Consider the following 20194-nt stretch of genomic DNA (forward strand, 5'->3'; position numbering starts at 1 on the left):
CCAGGCGTTGTGGCAGGCGCCTGTAGTCCCAGCTGCTCGGGAGGCTGAGGCAAGAGAATCGCGTAAGCCCAAGAATTAGAGGTTGCTGTGAGCTGTGTGAAGCCACGGCACTCTACCCAAGGGCGGTACAGTGAGACTCTGTCGCTACAAAAAAAAAAAAAAAAAAAAATCTTCTAAAAGAGAGGAGGCATTGTATAGACTTATCCTAAAAGGCTTTTTAAAGGATAACTTGAGATTATAAAGTATTTTTCAAATATACGAAGTTCTTCATAATGACTCAGTGAAACTTAATGATTTTTTTTTTTTAAGTATGTAACTTTTTTTGTCATTTAAAAAGAAAAATAGGGGTCGGGTGTGGTAGCTTATGCCTGTAAAACTAGCACTCTGGGAAGCCGAGGCAGGTGGATTGCTTGCGCTCACGAGTTTGAGACCAGCCTAAGCAAAAGCGAACCCTGTCTCTAAAAATAGCCAGGTGTTGTAGTCGGTACCTATAGTCCCAGCTATTCCGGAGACTGAGGCAGGAGGATCACTTGTGCCCAAGAGTTGGAGGTTGCTGTGAGTTATGACACCACGGCGACTACCCAGTGCGACTGTCTCAATAAATAAGTAAAAGGAAAAAGATATCCTATTCAAAGGGTTGAAGCATATTTGATATGAGCACTGTTCAGAGAGCACTGGAGTTATAGGAATGAGAAGTATATATTAGTAAATAATCCCTCTCAAGAAGTAAGTTGTCAAGTCATAGGGAGAAAAGAAAAGCCATAGGCATTACAATTAATGCATGTCAGAAATGCATTTTAATTTTTATTTGAAAACAACTTAAATTTTTAGACAAATGATTTTAGTATATAAATTTGATTTTGTTTTTATACAGAATATAAAGATCTCTCTCTTTAATCATCCATGGAAGGGTATCACAAGCCTGAAGGAAGATACCTTCTGCACCCAAGTGTGTTTATCTTATGTGTGCAGTATTGGAAACCAGGGGTGTAGTGCTCCTACACATAAATTAGGTTAAGTGACATTATTAAAAGGGAGAAAGAGAAATATTCTATTTAATCAGATTCAAGAAGCAAACATGACACAAAAACTGTGCAAATAAGACCAAGTGAGTAACTTTAGTTAGAACACTGCAGATTACATTGGAATAACAAGTTTGCGAGGGTATCATGTGCACCACATTAAAACAGCAAGAAAGAGCTATTTATATAGAAAGGCTGGAAGAAGAGGTTTTCACTAAAGCAAATTAACTTCTTGTCAACTGCCAAAACAAAACAGAGCATATGAGAGTTAGTATACTGAAGGCATGGTATACCAGTTTCTGTGCAGCATGCTAAAAGTTAGTTAAAACTTCTTCACTGGTGCAGATGCATCATTAATAGTCACGTTTTGCCCTTCTTGCCAAATTTCAGGCATGTCTTATTTTAGATGGAGTATAGCTTTTATCTATTATTTCATCCTGTAAAAACATGTGGAGACAACGTTCATTCTGTGCCAGAGGATGACCAGCGACCCTGAGAACAAAAAAAAATACAAATTTATTCCAATATTTCATAAAAAAGTGGTGGTAAGGGGATCAAAACACATATATTTGAAGGTTACAAAGCAAGCACAATTTATAATAATTAGTATTATAATGGACTGCTCATAAGGCCATACTGTCAGCTAATGGCATATTTTCTTTCCTTTGGCTCACAAGAAAATTCAGAAAACATTTAATCCCAGACTAACTTTGCACTACTTCTGGCACAGATATATAATTTGCTCCTTTACATCTTAGTTGGTGTATTCATACAAAGGTTAATGAATTTTAACGTTAAAAGTGAAGCATATCGGGCGGTGCCTGTGGCTCAAAGGAGTAGGGCGCCGGCACCACATGCCGGAGGTGGCGGGTTCAAACCCAGCCCCGGCCAAAAACTGCATAAAAAAAAAAAAAAAGACAAAAAAGTGAAGCATATCAATGGGTTCTAAAAATCCATTTTAAAGAGAAGATACAGGATTGAACTTAGAAATAACCTGAAGTTCAATAAAAGCCCCAAATTAAAAAACAGGCACAGGGGCGGCGCCTGTGGCTCAGTGAGTAGGGTGCCGGCCCCATATGCCGAGGGTGGCGGGTTCAAACCCAGCCCCGGCCAAACTGCAACAAAAAAAATAGCCGAGCGTTGTGGCGGGCGCCTGTAGTCCCAGCTGCTCGGGAGGCTGAGGCAAGAGAATCGCGTAAGCCCAAGAGTTAGAGGTTGCTGTGAGCCGTTGTGACGCCACGGCACTCTACCCGAGGGCGGTACAGTGAGACTCTGTCTCTACAAAAAAAAAAAAAAAAAAAAAAAAAAAACAGGCACAAATGTCCAGGTGGGCTTTAGTTCGGTTTTACTTGCTTTTAAAGATTTTTGCCATCATCTAAGCACAAATACCAGACTCAGCAACCAGCCTTTATTTCAGAATTTAAAAACATCGAACATAGCACTCCAACAGGAAAATACGTCATAGAAAGACAGATGAAGTTTGTGTGCTAGTGTAGATAACTAAGACTTACAGGTTTTGTATAACCCTTTCTTTCTGTTTCTGAGTTTCTGTTTCTTTCTCTTTCTGAGTTCTAACCACTCACAGATTCAAATCACTAGATAAAATTTAAAATCTAAGCTTATACAACCAGATTCTCTGGGATTCGATTTTACGTGGCCAAACTTAAGGCCAATGCACAGTTCCAGTGACAATTTTCTTGGCATAACTCTTATTACTTTGGCTTTTTAAAAACAGTTATATTTCAAATGGGAATCAAATTAAAAGTAAAAGGGAAATAATCCTAATTAAGAATACATTTTGTAGGGGCGGTGCCTGTGGCTCAAAGGAGTAGGGTGCTGCCCCATATCTTGGAGGTGGTGGGTTCAAGCCCAAGCCCCAGGCCAAAAAAAAAAAAAAAAAAAGAATACATTTTGTATGGCTTGGTGCCTGTGGCTCAAGAGGCTAAGGCACCAGCCACATACACCAGACCTGGCAGGTTTGAATCCAGCCCAGGCCCGCCAAACAACGATGACGGCTACAACCAAAAAATAGCCAGGCGTTGTGGTGGGTGCCTATAGTCCCAGCTACTTGGGAGGCAGAGGCAGGAGACTCGCTTGGGCCCAGGAGTTAGAGGTTACTGTGTGCTGAGACGCCACAGCACTCTAACCAGGGCAACAGCTTGAGGCTCTGTCTCCAAAAAAAGAAAAAGAATACATTTTGTAAAACAGGAAGAAAAGAATACATTTTGTCATAAAAATTAAAAATGTGGGGCGCCCGGGTTCGAACAACAATGACAACCGCAACAACAAAAAAATAGCCGGGCATTGTGGCAGGTGCCTGTAGTCCCAGCTACTTGGGAGGCTGAGGCAAGAGAACCACTTACGCCCAAGAGTTTGAGGTTGCTGTGAGCTGTGATGACACGGCACTCCCAGGGCGACATAGTGAGACTCTGTCTCAAAAAAAAAAAAAGAAAAAGAAAAATTAAAAATGTGTGCCTTTACATAACACAAGCTGATAATATCTCCATTTGGAATCAAACAAAATGATTGCAAGTGTATTGTAAATTTTATTGTTCATGCTAGAACATACCTTAAATTGGAATGAATATAAGTAAAACTGTATTTTTAAAATGCTATAATTTTAAACGTAATTTGCATAAATTAACCAAGAAAAAATGCAAAACTTAGGTCAACGCAAAGATACTCATTTCAATCACTCGAGTGTGTTAATATTCATCACATGATATTCAATTTGCCAAATATTTTTACTTTATTTAAAATAGGCCAAAAGGAAAAGTAGTATTATAGTTTTAACAACTGAATTATTGGTAGTCACCTAAAGTATCAAAACTGTTCACTCACATAAGGAACAGAAAGCACTTACTTGTTTATAAATTGCTCCAGCCCTTGTTTCCTTTCCTCAATAAAATTGTCATCAAATATTCCATCATCTCCTCTAAAAGGTAGCTGACGCAAAAATGCTTTCCCAGGGAGTGGGGGAACTACGACCTAAAACAACACAAGGAAAGAAAGTTTCTGATTAGATTCTGAAAATATAGAACACAACATGAAGACCAAGTATATCCTCACTATGGGAGCCAACCACTCTCAAACTAGTTTAAATATAAAAAAGTAGCTCAGCCCCTATAGTTCAGTGGGTAGGGTGCCAGCCACATACACCAGAGGTTTGGTGTGAATGCAGCCCAGGCCTGCCAGGCAACAATGACAACTACAACAACAACAAAATTAGCTGGGCATTGTGGCAGGCGCCTGTAGTCCCAGCTACTAGGGAGGCTGAGGCAAGAGAAATGCCTAAGCCCAGGAGTTGGAGGTTGCTGTGAGCTGTGACGCCATAGCACTCTACCGAGGGTGATAAAGTAAGACTCTGTCTCTTAAAAAAGAAGTGTTCATTCAAATGGGAGTTAGCAAAGGCCTCAACTGGATCATTAATAGCCGATAAAATTAAGAATTCTAAGGAAAATTACATACTCTTCCCCAATGGAATAAGATGAAATTTAACTATTTGAAAAAAGGAAATCAGGGCAGTGCCTGTGGCTCAGTGGATAGGGTGCCAGCCCCATATACCGAGGGTGGCAGGTTCGAACCCTGCCCCGGCCAAATTGCAACAAAAAATAGCTGGGTGTTGTGGTGGGCGCCTGTAGTCCCAGCTACTTGGGAGGTTGAGGCAAGAGAATCACCTAAGCCCAGGAGTTGGAGGTTGCTGTGAGCTGTGATACCACAGCACTCTACCGAGGGTGATAACATGAGAGTCTGTTTCTAAAAAGAAATCCTATTTTCTTTTACCCACTTTATTCAAAATAATTTTCCTGAGAGGTTTTGCTTTAGAATTACATTACAAATAATTCTTACCTTGCTTTCTCTTTCTAATTCACTTCTCAGCCATTCAAAGTCACTGTATCTTCTTCTCACAGTAGATTCCTTCAGCTTGAAAATAGGAAGATTTGTCTGAAATGAGAAAAGGTAATCCTAAATTGAAGTACGTTAAGAAGACTTCCAAAAAAAAAGTGTATGGGGGTGGGGGTGGGGGGGAATCTAGGTTTGTCAAATTGATCAAGTGGCAAGTCTGGTTATCTTAACCTAAAAAGTCATGAAGTTATTAAGATGGCATTTTACTTACATATAACAAAATGAAACTTTGCTACTTGTTACATTATTTGCAATAGAATAAAACATTTTTTTTTTTTCTTTTTTAGATAGAGTCTCTGTTGCCCAGGCTAGAGTGCTGGCCTCAGCCTAGCTCACAACAACCTCAAACTCCTGGGTTTGAGGAGTTAGGACTACAGGTACCTGTCACGACACCCAGCTAATTTTCCTGTTTTTAGTAAAGACAGGGTCTCGGCTCTTGCTCAAGTTGGTCTGGAACTCCTGAACTCAAACAATCCTCCTGCTTGGCCTCCCAGAGTGCTGGCATTACAGGCATGAGCCACAGTGCCAATGTAACTTTTAAACTGTACCTTAGAATACAGTATCTTTCACTGGATCCCTTTAAAATGTACCTTTGTGTATATGCTTTTAATTGTCATTCTGCCTGAGGTTATTTACATAAACAAAAATTTTCCCTATTATTTTAGTGAGCCATAAAAATGTTAAGTGGGCTGGGATGAGAACAGGCTGACTCTGACCGCTATCCAGCTTAGCTAATATCTCAGCAAGCAGTACTCAAAAGAGAAATAGACAGGTTTGTGCCTATGGCTCAAGCAGCTAAGGCACCAGCCACATACACCTGAGCTGGTGGGTTCGAATCCAGCCTGGGCCCACCGAACAACAATGACGGAACCAAAAAATGGCCAGGCGTTGTGGCGGGTGCCTGTAGTCCCAGCTACTTGGGAGGCAGAAGCAGGAGAATCGCTTGAGCCCGGGAGCTGGAGGTTGCTGTGAACTGTGATGCCATGGCACTCTACCCAGGGTGACAGCTTGAGGCTCTGTCTCAAAAAAAAAAAGAAAAGAGAGAGAAATAGACATTACTTACTTTTAAATGAAACACAACATATTTTGTTATTAGGACTAGATTAGATTTTGTGGACAAGGAAGGAAGGAATGGAGGGAGGGAGGAAGGAAGGAAGGAAGGAGGAAAAAGAAGGAATTCTTAATGGTTTTACAAAAAAAAAAAAAATCAAAAAGAACAGGGGAAGTATCACAATGTCTGCATTTTTACCACTAGTAGGAAATTAAGAGTCACACTCAGTAGATCGGGCTCATAAACCCACAGCCTGATAATCCAGTACAAACATACGCTCAGGGTTTGCAGTCACATCAGATTGTAAGAAAATTTTTGGAGACTTTGATCTTTACAAGATTGCAAAGTCTATTTGTTGCCACTTCTCTCAATTTCTAAACTTAAAAAATTACAAGAAATAGTTCTATTATCTTTCACTGGATCCCTTTTAAAGAAAAAAATGCTACCAAGTCAAATAAAAAATGGTTAATGACTGGCTGGGTGTGGTGGCTCATGCCTGTAATTCCAGCACTTTTGTGAGGCTGAGGAGGATTGCGTGAGGCCAGGAGTTTGGTATATATGGGAAACACAGAAGACCCTGTCTAAAAATAAACACACACACACACACGGCCAGGTGTGGCGGCATGTTATCTGTAGTCCCAGCTATACGGGAGTCGGATGTGTGATGGTCACTTGAGCCCCGGAGTTCAAGGTTACAGTGAAGTATGATTGGGCTCCTGCACTCTATCCTGGGCAAGAGTAAGACTCTTGTCTCCAAAATAAATAAATAAATAAATAAAGTAAAATAGGTTAATGACTAAAGACTATTAGCATTTACCATTAAGAATAAATTTTAATGGCACAGTGGCTCAGCCTGTAGCACTGTGGGAGGTTGAGGTGGGAGGAACTATTGAGCTCATGAGTTTGAAAACAGCCTAAGCAAGAGTGAGACCCTATCTCTACTAAAAATAGGAAAATTAGTGGGGCATTGTGGCAGGCACCTGTAGTCCCAGCAACTCAGGAGGCTGAGGCAGGAGGATCCCTTGAACTCAGGAGTTTGAGGTTGCTGTGAGCTAGGCTAATCTTATGGCACCCTAGCCTGGGCAACAGAATGAGACTGTCTCAAAGAAAAGAAAAAATAGAGAAATAAAAGAATAGATTTTAAAATGTGTGTAATATGTAAATTACAAAGTCTGCAGGAGACAGAAATGATCTAACACACCTGTGGCTCAAGGAGTAGGGTGCCGGTCCCATATGCCGGAGGTGGCGGGTTCAAACCCAGCCCCGGCCAAAAACCACAAAAAAAAAAAATGCTATTAATACATATATTCTCTTCAATTATATTTTGCCCTTAATTCAGTCTTTTCACTTGTAGAACTGCACACTGTTTTACAGCTAGGAGGAACAAAAGTTAAGTGCCACCTAAAGAAAAGACTGACTTCCTTTGTGTACAGGGATACCATCATCTTAAAAAATTTACTAAGAAAATTCTACTCATTTGTTTCACTTAAAGCTACTGGTAAAATAGTTGTCATTCAGTAAAAGAAAAGCTTTTCATTCAGGACCTTTAATCCATTTTGTAGTGGTCAATTTTTTCCGAAGTGTATTAACTTCTCTATGTTGTATACCTTATAGTTTCGACTCTTCTACAGATGCTATTGGGCATAACAGTGTATAGGTTTCAAGCATGAAACCAAATCTCACATGAGGTTTAAAAGCACTTGAATTTTCTTTCCCAGGTAACCACAACATTTGTTCATTGTATTAATGACTAAGAGCAAAATTGCACCTAACAAGACTCTTATTATACTAAAAGTCAAGCTTATATTTAAAGATGCTGGCTTGCTGTACAGAGGGGGTATTCTCATTCCCCACAGGGAATAAATTTAGGTCCCCTGGAGAGTAGGACGATAATTCCCAGAAAGAAAGCAATGGATTATTTCTCTCTAATTTCATCCAATGGCTTTTTAACCAAGCTCACCCTTCCGCATTAAAATATTAAAGTCTTTGTAAGTGTCTAAAGATAGAAAGGCCTTTACAGAGTTGAGTGTTTTCTGCAGGTGAGATTTTACATTTTGAATTCCCTCCTCTCAAATTACTCTACAAAAGGGATTAACTGCTCTCTTTATTCAGTATGTTAAGATCAAGCTTGTGAAAAGAGTTCCCTAAGAATTTTCATACTTCTGGGTACGGAAGTCTATAAAGTTAATCTCTGAAACAACATATCAAGATTACAGGTACAATGTTGAGGGAAGAGTGCCAATTCAGCTCATTTTACCTTCCATTTTCCCTTTTGAACTTTTGACATAATCATGATTACATGTGATTCACTCTAATAGAGAGGTGGTTGGAAAGGGGGAAAGTCCCTTCTCTTCTATAATTAGCTAAGAGTTTGATAGATTATATATTTTAGAAAGGATCATGGTTAAAGAAAATTCTTTTATTTAGTTTTCTTAGCTAGTGATTCTCTTTTTGTATGAAGACTACTTTAGAGTTTAGATAAAGTCATACTAAGACATTTTTTGTTTTTGGAGATAGAGTTTCCCTCTGTTGTCCTGGATGGATTACAGTGGTGAGATCACACGGTGGCCTCAAATTCCTGGGCTCAAGCAATCCTCCCACTTCAGTTTCTGGACTAGCTGGACTGCAGGTGTGTAGGCCTGCCTGGCTAATTTTTTTTTTTTTTTTTTAATTTTGTAAAGATGTGGATCTTGCTATGTTCCTAAGGCTTGTCTTGAACTCCTGGCCTCAAGTGATCCTCCCACCTCAGCCTCAAAAGTGCAAGGATTACAGGAGTAATCTTGGCCAAGAAATTATTAATATTATTTTCCCAGTACATTTAGTCTTAAGTTTGACTGTAAAAGTCTTCCTGATCACTACAAGGAGTTTTAATTCAATTTACTGGAGCAAAGTAAGTGAAAAATACTGAGGTTTTCTGGTTTCAGCCACTGAACTATCACTACCGATTATAAACCCTTGTGACTGTTCATTTTTACTAACTTAACTTTTATAAAATGACTGAAGAGAGAATAAAAGTATTTTTTTTCCCTACAGCGTTGGGGAGACTCAACTGTTACTGAGTGTCTACAAAGGGTATAGTGCTAGAAAATGTGATGAACCATTATTTACAATGATAAATTGGCCCTTGTGAAACTAATAATTTATTAAGGAAATGAGAAAATAAGCACATAAAAAGTTGAATTTATGAGGTTATCACAAACAATAAACAAGGTTGAAAGACAAGAGAACAAATTATGAACGAATATTTGCAACATAAAACAGAGGGATAATTTTATTAAAATGTAAAGAAATCTAGAAATGGATGAGAGATGTAGGTGAACAACCCAACAGCCTGCTGCAGTGGCTCCCACCTGCACAGCCCCACTGTTCAGGAGGCTGAGGAAGAGGATTGCTTAAGCCTAAGAATTCTAGGCTGTAATGTACTATAAAGCACCTGTAAATAACCGCTGTACCTCAGCCTGGGCAACAAAGTGAGACCCATAAAACAAACACACAACAACAAGAACCAGGAAGAATACAGAAAACAAGTGAACGATAATGTTCAACTTCACCCACACAAGAAGCTCTTGTTAGAATAGTAATATCCCATTCTCACTTATAAGATAGGCAGGTATCAAATTTTAATAGCCAGTTATTGATGAGGGTAGAGAAAGACAGGCATTTTATATGTTGAGACAGGGTCTCACTGTGTTGCTCTAGTTGATGTGCAATGGCATTATTATAGCTCACTGCAATTTCAAACTTCTGGGCTCAAGCAATCCTCCCATCTCAGCCTCCCCAGTAGCTTGGACTATAGGAAAGGGCAACCACACCCAGCTTATTTTTTTCTCTTATTTTTTTCTTACTATGCTGTCCAGGCAATCCTCTTGCCACAGCCTCCCAAAATTCTGGGATTACAAGTGTGACTCAACATGCCTGGCCAAGACAGGAATTTTAAAATAAGCCTGCTAATGGTAATGAAAAACTGATACAATCTTTAAGAAGGGCATTTGGTTAATCAATTACTCTTTTAAATGCACACACATTTTGGGCCAATAATTTCACTAGGCATTATTTCCACATATACAAAAAGATATCAATGCACAGATGTATAAGTTTCAGAACAATATACTGTATAAGCATTTTATCACTTGTGTAATAAAAAAAATGAAGACATTGACAACTGATTTGGCCAGAATCCTTTTAACACATGGAGCTAGCCACATGATGACAATTAAAAATAATGTGAGGGAGGGTCAGCACCGGCTACATACCGTGGGGCTGGCAGGTTTGAACCTGACCCAGGCCTGCCAAACAATGACAACTACAACAACAAAAAAAAAGCCAGGTGTTGTGGAGGGCGCCTGTAGTCCCAGCTAAGTGGGAGGCTGAGGCAAGAGAATTGCTTAAGCCCAAGAGTTTGTGGTTGCTGTGAGCTGTGATGCCAGAGCACCCTACTAAAGGCGACATAGTGAGACTCTGTCTCAAAAAAAAAAAAAGCGTGAGGTAAAGAGGAAGATACAAGTATAAGATACAGTTAGTAATTCATGGATATTCTAAAGCACAGGAAATGATAAGAAATAAAACTGAAAGGGTTAAACTGTGCTCTGAATGTCTGGCTAAAGTATCTACCTGTGAGTACTAGGAATTTTTTTTTTTTTTGAGACACAGCCTCACTTTGTTGCCCTTGATAGAGTGCTGTGATGTCATAGCTCACAGCAATCTCAAACTCTTGGGCTCAAGCAACTAGCCTCAGCCTCCCAAGTAGCTGGGACTACAAGTGCCACCACAATGCTTGGCTATTTTTAGAGACAGAGTCTCACTCTGGCTCAGGCTGGTCTAGAACCTGTGAACTCAGGCAATCCATCCACCTTGGCCTCCCAGAATGCTGGGATTGCAGGCATGAGTCGCCATGCCCAGCCCAAGTACCAGGAATTAATAAACATCAATGAACAGGAAAATGATTATCTTTGAACAGAAAAATAGAACAGATAAATAGCAGTAGAAGCCACAGAACTTGGCAAATTATTTGCATGAAGATTTAAGGGGCAGCATTAAGAACAGGTAGTTCTAAAGCTTATATGAACAAAGTCAGATTACCAAGGCAAATTATAGCAAAAATTCCTTAAAGATTTTACTTTGTATTTTACTTAAAATGCTTTACCCAGAGAGAAACAGGATGCTAAATTCTGAAATTAAATGTAAATCAGTCTTAAATATGATTAACTTACTTTAAAAAGACTAAAACTTTTGAAATTTGAGCAAGATTTAGTATTCTTTCACCCTGACATTCATTTCCCCTCTAATTTTAAGAAAACTTGCCTAATACCAGACTGGGTATAAAGTAGAAGCCAAAATTTTCTTGCTAGTTATTATTATTATTTTTTTGAGACAGAGTCGTATTTGTCACCCTCAGTAGAGTGCCATGGCATCACAGTTCACAGCAACCTCACACTCTTGGGCTTAAGAGATTCTCTTGCCTCAGCTCCCAAGTAGCTGGACTACAGGCGCCACTACAACGCCCGGCTATTTTTAGAGACGAGGTTTCACTCTGGCTCAGGCTGGTCTCAAACTCATGAACTCAAGCAATCCACCTGCCTCTGCCTCCCAGAGAACTAGGATTACAGGCATGAGCCACCGTGCCTGGCTATTCATTTTATTTCCTAATGTGTAGTAGAAGTGTCAAACTCAGCCATTTGTATGAAATAGTATTTGTAGGAAATATTTTATTTGTGGGAAATAATAGATAGGCCACATAGGCATAGTGATCAGAGACAGGTAAGTCCATCATTACTCAAGAACCAAAAATTAAGCCACAACCTTCACCTATTTGTATAGGTATGATATTAGTAAATGTTGAAGACTGTTAGCTTGAGCAACCTTGGTCTACTTTAGACTTTTCAATTTCATTTGGATACAAAAGTTGTGGAAATCATGTTTTATTACACTTCTGAAGCAAAGACAGAGGCGCAAATAAGCTGCGTAAATCTCAACTCTCATAGGATCTATATAAGAAACCCAATACTAACAATGACTTAAAGCGATGTCAGAGCGACAGCACTAACATTTAAAGAGCACAGAATTATAATTACCTACACCTCAAAGAAGTTAAATTGGTTGCTTGAAATCCATCAAGTCTAGAAAACTAATTCATTCCACACTTAAAATATACCTTTGTTAACTGTTTTGTGACAAACACTGGTTAATTTACTGCCACTACTTAACATTTATTTTAGAGAACTGTAAAATAAATTACCTTTATTATCAAAGGAGGAAGAAGCTGAGAATACAACAATGTTCACATCTGGCATGAAAGGAGCTTTAAAAATCACATCTAAGTATGAGATTCTTAATGTCAGAAAGTGAAAGCATGGGCAGTGCCCATAGCTCAGTTAGCAGAGCCCCAGCCACACACACATAGGGCAGTAGGTCTGAACTTGGCCTGGGCCTGGGAAGCAACAACGACAACTGCAAACAAAATATAGCTGGGTCTTGTGGTGGGCACCTGTGGTCCCAGCTACTTGGGAGGCTGAGGCAAGAGAATAGCTTAAGCCCAAGAGTTTGAGGTTGCTGTGAGCTGTGGTGCCATCGCACTCTACCGAGGGAACATAGTGAGACTCTGTCTCAAAAAAAAAAAAAAAGAAAGATTCATCTTGGAGATTACATATATGTATATACATATTAGAGTGCCATGGCATCATCAGAGCTCACTGCAACCTCAAACTCCTGGGCTCAAACAATTCTCCTGCCTCAGCCTCCTGAGTAGCTGGGACTATAGCTATATGCTATCACATCTGGCTAATATGGAGATTTTTAGTATCTTGTTTTACAAAACTTTCAGCACATAGTCATAGTAATTCTTCTACAGGAGAGGAAAATCAAAATAATCCTACTAGTTCTCTTATTTTCTCTTTCTTATCTTTAAATCTCACAGAAACTCAGTTAGTATAAAAATACATACTTACGCGTAGTAGTTAAAAGTCCACCAGTGGTTCTCAATCTTCCTAATGCCACAGCCCTTTAATATAGTTCCTGTGGGTTGTGACCCACAGGTTGAGAACCACTGGTCTAGACTCATACAGCTTCAAATTTCAGCAAAGCCACGTAACTACACGACTTGGGCAAGTGGGGATAATAGTGTGAAAATACATTGAAATAGATGGTTGAGAAGTTAAACCAGTCTAAGTGATTTATTTTCCACTACTTTGGAAGTCATACAAAAGATAATTATTTTGAAATAAATTAGATGTTTAGTACCAAAAGGCCACGTTCTTGTAATATTATGTCACATAGCTGTTACAGAGCTTAATGAAGTGATACACATAAAATATGCTTAGAATTATACCCTTCACAAAATGATTACACAGTAAGTCTAACTTTTTTCTTCTATTACTTCTTTTATGTCTTTTTATTAAGTTTTTAAATTTGGCAAAAAGTTCTAAAATATTAAATCCTCCTATATGTTTAATTGTTATTGTTACATTAGCTTTGTAAATCTTCTATAGTTATGTTTGCTGACCCATTTGAGAGTAAAATGAAGCCATCATAACCCTTTATTCCTAAGTATTTCAATATACATTTCCTAAAGAAGGACACTATTCTCTGATGTAAACAAAGAACAAAGGTCAAATGCAGGATGTTTCACATCATCTACATTCCATATTCAAATTTTACAGGATCATTTGTAACTTAAAAAAAAAAAAATCCAGGCTGGGCAAAGTGGCTCGCGCCTGTAATCCTAGCACTCTGGGAGACCAAGGTGGGTGCATTGCTTGAGCTCATGGTTTCAAGACCAGCCTGATCAAGAGTGAGACCCTGTCTCTACTAAAGATACAAAAAAAAATGAGGCAAGAGGATCGCTTGAGCCTAAGAGTTGGAGGTTTAGCTATGATGACCCCATGGCATTCAGGGTAACAGTTTGAGACTGTCACACACATGCACACAAAAAATTAACTTTAAAAAAAAAAAAAATCCGATCAAGAATCATGTGCTGCCTCTGGTTATCTCTCTTTTTTTTTTTTTTTGTAGAGACAGAGTCTCACAGTACCGCTCTCGGGTAGAGTGCCGTGGCGTCACACAGCTCACAGCAACCTCTAACTCTTGGGCTTACGTGATTCTCCTGTCTCAGCCTCCCGAACAGCTGGGACTACAGGCGTGCGCCACAATGCCCGGCTATTTTTCTGTTGCAGTTTGGCAGGGGCTGGGTCCGAACCCGCCACCCTCGGCATATGGGGCCAGCGCCCTACTCACTGAGCCACAGGCGCCGCCTCTGGTTATCTCTTTAGACAGCTTCAATCTAGAACAGTATCCCTGCCTTTTTGCCATTCAAGACATCGAAGATAAAGAGTTCAGGACAGCTATTTAAGCTATATTCTTTTTTTTTTTTTAATCCTGTCCCTTCACTCCAGCTTCTCCAGACACCTCTCCCTCCTTAGACCCTTTCCCCCCTCTGAGCTAGACTCTACACAGAGATAGTTTCCTCAAGACCAGTAATATGTTACAGATTTTTGGCAGGAATGTTGATGCCTCGGGAGGGCATCACATCAGAAAATGCATGATGTAAGTTTGTCCCAGTATTTGATTACATGGTTATGGTGAGGTCACCCAGACCTTTACCTCCTTGTAATTCCTTTTTTCTTATTTTCCTCACACCCCATTTTTAAAAGACAGGCAGGGTCTTGCTCTGTTGCCCAGGTTGGAATGCAGTGCCATGATCACAGTTCACTGCAGCCTCAAACTTCAGGGCTCAAATACCCCTCCTGTCTTAGCCTCCTGAGATTATAGGCACACACCACTATGCCTGGCTAATTTTTAGATTTTTTGTAGAGATGAAGTTTTACTATGTGGCCCAAGAAGGTCTCAAACTCCTAGTCTTAGTAATTCTCTTACCTCAGCCTCCCAAAGTGCTGGGATTATAGGTGTAAGCCCTGCATCTAGGCTTTTTTCTTATTTGTTCTTGAACCTGTCTTTCACAATAAAATTTAGAATTTGCCCAGCTAAATTAAAAAATAAAAAACTTGCCAAGCTATCAGAGCACAGAATAAATTCTGCTTCTTGAAGAATTCACATTTCTAGCCGAATTTATCTGACTTTAGCCATTATTAGAAAGATTGGTTTATTACAGGAAAGCCCCACTCCCTACCAACTGTAGCATGAATATACAGAAGTACACTAAGTTCACAACTGGCTGATTTAATAAACAGAATAAGAGGGGTACAGTCTACTTGGCTAGAATAAAGTGATGGATATTTGCATGTGCCTAGAAGAAATTCAGGGTCATATTCAAGCTTCTGTGTATCTTGCTTTTTAATTTATAAGATGAGAATGTATTCTGCATAGCTCATGAAAAAGTGATGGGCTAATTACAAGATCCCAGGACATTTATAAAACTAGAAAAGGAGGAGACTAAAAATCTAAAGAGAGTTGTTCAATATTATTTTGTTTCTGTTTATTTGTTCTCATAATATGCCAGAAACAAAACTCCAAAGGGATAAAAATGTTAAAAGAGATGTCTATATGCTTGATACTCTTAAACTGGTTTATAGAAACCAGGGATTTTCCACAAACAAGGTAAGATCACCAGGGTAAGTAACCACAGATCACGAGGAATCCAAATGGACATTATAATCTAAAGAACAAATTTTTGAAACCAGTTTAGAAGTCTAAAACAAGTAGTCCCTTCAAGTCTAAGCAGAGGAAATTGCCACATTTTTGGTTCTAAAAAGGTCTTATACATTAACAGAGACTGACCTATTAAAGTCAGCAGCTCCTAGATACCCTATATGTTACCTGATTATCACTGATAGCCAAGCAGTAAACCAAGCCTCAAAATGTGATCACCTGAATATAGCTTAACAATAGATATTAAAAAAATGTTTACTAGGTGTTTCTAGTATTTCTTCAGATAGTGTCACGTGTACATTTGAAAAGAGACTGGCAACAACATCAAAAGTATACTCAATAGGCCATACTCTATTCAACCAATCCTAAGAGATGTAAATGGATGCCCCACTACAGTTCTCATTAAATAGTTGCATTTCTCCAAATATCTACATCTAGAGATAAAAGATAAACTGAGAAGTGCTTAAGCTATTACCTTGCCCTTCAGTACTTTTGATACTTGTTTTACCCAATCTGGAACTGCATGAATAACTAGAGATATGGTTTATAACCTAGATGAACTCTTAATATGGCTGGGGATAAGTCATTTAAATGAAGAATAAGCTTTTAGTCTGGAGAACCTTTGAAATGTAGATTGTCACTAAGCCAAAGTATTTAATTTCTTTCTTTCTTTCTTTTTAAAAAAATAAGGACATGGCCTTCCAGTGATACAATTCCTTGTTATTTTATAGGAAGTCTCCTCTACAATATAATTTCCAAAGCAGTACAGAAAAAATTATCTAGACTAGCTATGCATAAAGCAAATAATTCCATGTATTGTCTAACTTTGTCCATATTCTTCATAATGAATTAGCAACACCACTCACTTCGGAGCTCTTGCAAGGTTTTCAATAAGCAACCTTTAACAGAATTGTGCAATAACGGTTCTGTTGTTTAAAAAAACTCATTCATGGGCGGCGCCTGTGGCTCAGTGAGTAGGGTCCCAGCCTCTTATGCCGAGGGTGGCGGGTTTAAACCCAGCCCAGCCAAACTGCAACAAAAACAAAAACAAACAAACAAACAAACAAAAACTCATTCATAACGCATCGCGAACATTTACATAATCCTACAGGCTGATGCTGAAAGAAAATTGCCTATTAATAGCCTAAGACCTTTTTGGGACAATTTTATAACTGCAAAACTATATTTCTTCTCACCTTGACTAATCCTAAGACTCACACCTCTCAAGTGATAGCACCTGGAGAATTTCATTCATTTCACTACTTGAATGCAAAACCTAAATTTTTTTTTTTTGAGACAGAGTCTCAAACTGTCACCCTCCGTAGAGTGCCATGGCATCAGAGCTTACAGCAACCTCCAACTCGGGTAAAGAGATCCTCTTACTTCGTTTTTTTCTACTTTTAGTAGAGATGGGGTCTCGCTTTTGCTCAGGCTGGTCTCAAACTCATGTGCTCAAGCAATCCATCTGCGTCGGCCTTCCAGGGCAGTAGGATTACAGGTGTGAGCCATCGTGCCTGACCAGTATTTTTTTTGAGACAAGAGTTTCATTTTGTCACCCTCGGTAGAGTGCTGTGGCATCACAGCTCACAGCAACCTCAAACTGTTGGGCTTAAGCATTCTCTTGTCTCAGCCTCCCAGTAGTTGGGACTACAGGTGCTGGCCACGCCTGGCTATTTTGTTGTTGTTGTTGTAGTTGTCATTGTTGTTTAGCTGGCCCAGGCCAGGTTCAAACCTGCCAGCTTGGATGTATATGGCCAGCACCGAGCCTCTTTTTTTTTGAGACAGAATTTCACTTTGTTGCTCTCGGTTGAGCACCATTGCATCATAACTCACAGCAACACAAAACTCTTGGGCTCAAGTGATGCTCTTGCCTCAGCCTTCTAAGTAGGTGGGACCACAGGTGTGTGCCACAATACCCAGCTATTTATTTTTTAGAGATGGGGGTCTTGCTCTTGCTCAGAATGGTCTTGAACATGTGAGCTCAGGCAACCCACCAGCCTCAGGCACCCAGAGTGCTAGGATTACAGGTGTGAACCACTGCGCCCAGCATTTAAACATCAGTATTTTTAAGTGATTCTAAAGTGCAACCAGGGTCAAGAACCAGTACCAAGAACCAGTACCTTAGACTCACCAAAGAAATACAACAAATACTTCAATAGACTTCTAAGAATATATATCAATGAATAACTTAATAAATCTGTAATAGTTTGCCAGTCATATAAAAGAACAAAGCTGAGCTGTTTCTTTGATGCATGAAGTATTACCTGAAAAACTATAAAAAACATGAAAACAAATGCTTAATGAGTCTTAATTCCCTAAGACATAAATGATACGTATATTAATAAATTCCTTTCTCTTTTAGTCAGAGTGATTAGCTATAATAAGAGCAACTAGACAATGATGTTAAACACTATACACATGCATGCTTTAAATGTGCAGATTGACAGCAGTGCCATTACAATACTTTATTCCTTTCATAAAGCGTCACAAAGAGTGATTATTGTTCTAACAGCTTGACAGTACTCAAATCACTAACATAAAAATCTTCTTTTTATTAATTATAGAAAATAACTCCTTGTGTAAGAATCCTAACCAGGGGGCCAGGCGTGGTGGCTCATGCCTGTAATCCTAGTACTCTGGGATGCTGAGGCGAGTGGACTGCCTGAGCTCATAGGTTCGAGACCAGCCTGGGCCAGAGAGAGACCTCATCTCTAAAATAGCCTGGTCATTGTGGCAGGAGCCTGTAAGCCCAGCTACTCAGGAGACTAAGGCAACAGAATCACTTGAGCCCAAGAGTTTGTGGTTGCTGTGAGCTATGACGCCATAGCACTCTACTAAGGGTGACACGGTGAGACTCTATCTCAAAAAAAAAAAAAAAAGAAAAGAAGTCCCCCACAATTGCATTAATGTACACAGCTATGATTTAATTTAAAAAAAAAAATACTAACCAGGACTAAGGGCACAGGTCCCAAGAGGAGGTGCAACTTGCCAGCAAACATTTCAATATACAATTAGATCAGCACAATTTAAAATATTTCTAGCCAGCATAACCCCTTTAATTGTTAGGTATAATCAGTGTTTGAGGTAGGGCTGGAGAGCAGGATGTTCTGATTCTTTTCCCCATAAGTTAATGTTTATTTCTGGGTTTGTCTAGCCTACTTTCTCCCCATACTTCCCACACCTTACCCTCTCCTCTGAGTTTTAAAGTTTCTAAGGAAAATGAAATAATTCTAGGCTGAATACAGTGGCTCATGCCTGTAATTCCAGCACTTTGGGAGGCCAAGATGGGATGATCCCTTGAGCCCACGAGTTTGAGATCAGCCTGGGTAACATAGTGAGATCCTTTCTCTACAAAAAATAAAAATAATTACAAAACAGAAAAATAACAAATTAGCCAGGCATGGTAGTGTGTGCCTATAGTTTCAACTACTCAGGAGGCTGCAGGGGATGGATTGTTTGAGACTAAACATTTGAGGTTGCAGTAAGCTATGATAAAGCCACTGCACTCCAGCTCCAGCTCATGCAACACAGTGAGACCGATCTCAAAAAAAAAAAAGGTGGGCAGTGGCTCATATCTGTAATTTTAACACTCTGGGAGTGTGAGGAGGGTGGATCACTTGAGCTCAGGAGTTTTAGACCACCCTGAGCAAGAGCGAGATCCCCTCTCTATTAAAACATAGTAAAAAACTAGCCAGGTGTGGTAGCACATGCCTGTAGTCTCAGCTACTTGGGAGGCTGAGGCAAGAGCATCACTTGAGCCCAAGAGTTTCAGGTTGCTGTAAGCTGTGATGCCACAGCATTCTGTCCAGGAAAACAGAGTAAGACTCTCTCAAAGAAAAAGGGGGTGGGGCGCGGTGGCTCGCGCCTGTTATCCTAGCACTCTGGGAGGCCAAGGCAGGTGAATTGCTCATGCTCATGAATTCAAGACCAGCCTGAGCAAAGCAAGACCCCTGTCCCTGCTAAAATAGAAAAACCAAGGCAAGAAGATCGCTTGAACCCAATTTGGAGGTTTCTGTGAGCTATGACGCCATGGCACTCTAACCAGGGCAACGCCTTGAGACTGTCTCAAAAAGAAAAAGAAAAAAAAGGGGGTGGGGGTGGGGGGTGGAAATAAATCCAGATCTTTACTTCTATCCCCAGACCTTAGGTTGAAGTATGATAAATAAAATATTTTAAGTCATGACACTTACAAATATTAACTACGGAGTCTTTTAGAATGCTAATAAGTATATAGCTTAATGACCACGAGATACCTCCCCCTCAAATAATCTACCATGAACCCTGCCCTATAAAAAAAACTAAGTATATGGACATAGTCCCTGCCTTAGCTGTTTAATAACATAGTTAAGGATATAAGAGGATATCAAAGCAGAGTTAAGTGCCACAATACAGACAAAGAAAGGTCAGGATGAGGCAAGAGAAATTAAGGATACTGGAATACGATTGGGGAGTTTCTGTAAGACAGTACATAATTTTGGGAGTATATTATAATAAAGATACAGTATTGCCCCTGGAATCCTAAGGCCCCAGAACTCAGACAACTTGGAATCTAAACAAAAAATTAGAGCAAATTTTGCTCCAAATCGTAATGCTGCTTTGGAATCCGAATGCCCAG

At 39.5% G+C, this 20194-nt stretch overlaps 1 protein-coding gene across 1 annotated transcript in view; it reads right to left on the reverse strand.

Moving 5' to 3' along the window:
- Positions 1-778: 778 nt before the first annotated feature.
- Positions 779-20194, reverse strand: part of SNX3 (sorting nexin 3) — a 51988-nt gene continuing 32572 nt past the window's right edge. The window contains exons 2-4 of the mRNA XM_053590852.1: positions 4872-4967; positions 3886-4010; positions 779-1514 (exon numbers count right to left, since the gene is read on the reverse strand). Of these exons, the coding sequence (XP_053446827.1) occupies positions 1409-1514; positions 3886-4010; positions 4872-4967 (327 nt within the window). The 3' untranslated portion in view covers positions 779-1408. The remainder of the gene's footprint in view (positions 1515-3885; positions 4011-4871; positions 4968-20194) is intronic.

Source organism: Nycticebus coucang, chromosome 5 (genome assembly GCF_027406575.1).
Source record: "Nycticebus coucang isolate mNycCou1 chromosome 5, mNycCou1.pri, whole genome shotgun sequence".
Classification (NCBI taxonomy): domain Eukaryota; kingdom Metazoa; phylum Chordata; class Mammalia; order Primates; family Lorisidae; genus Nycticebus; species Nycticebus coucang.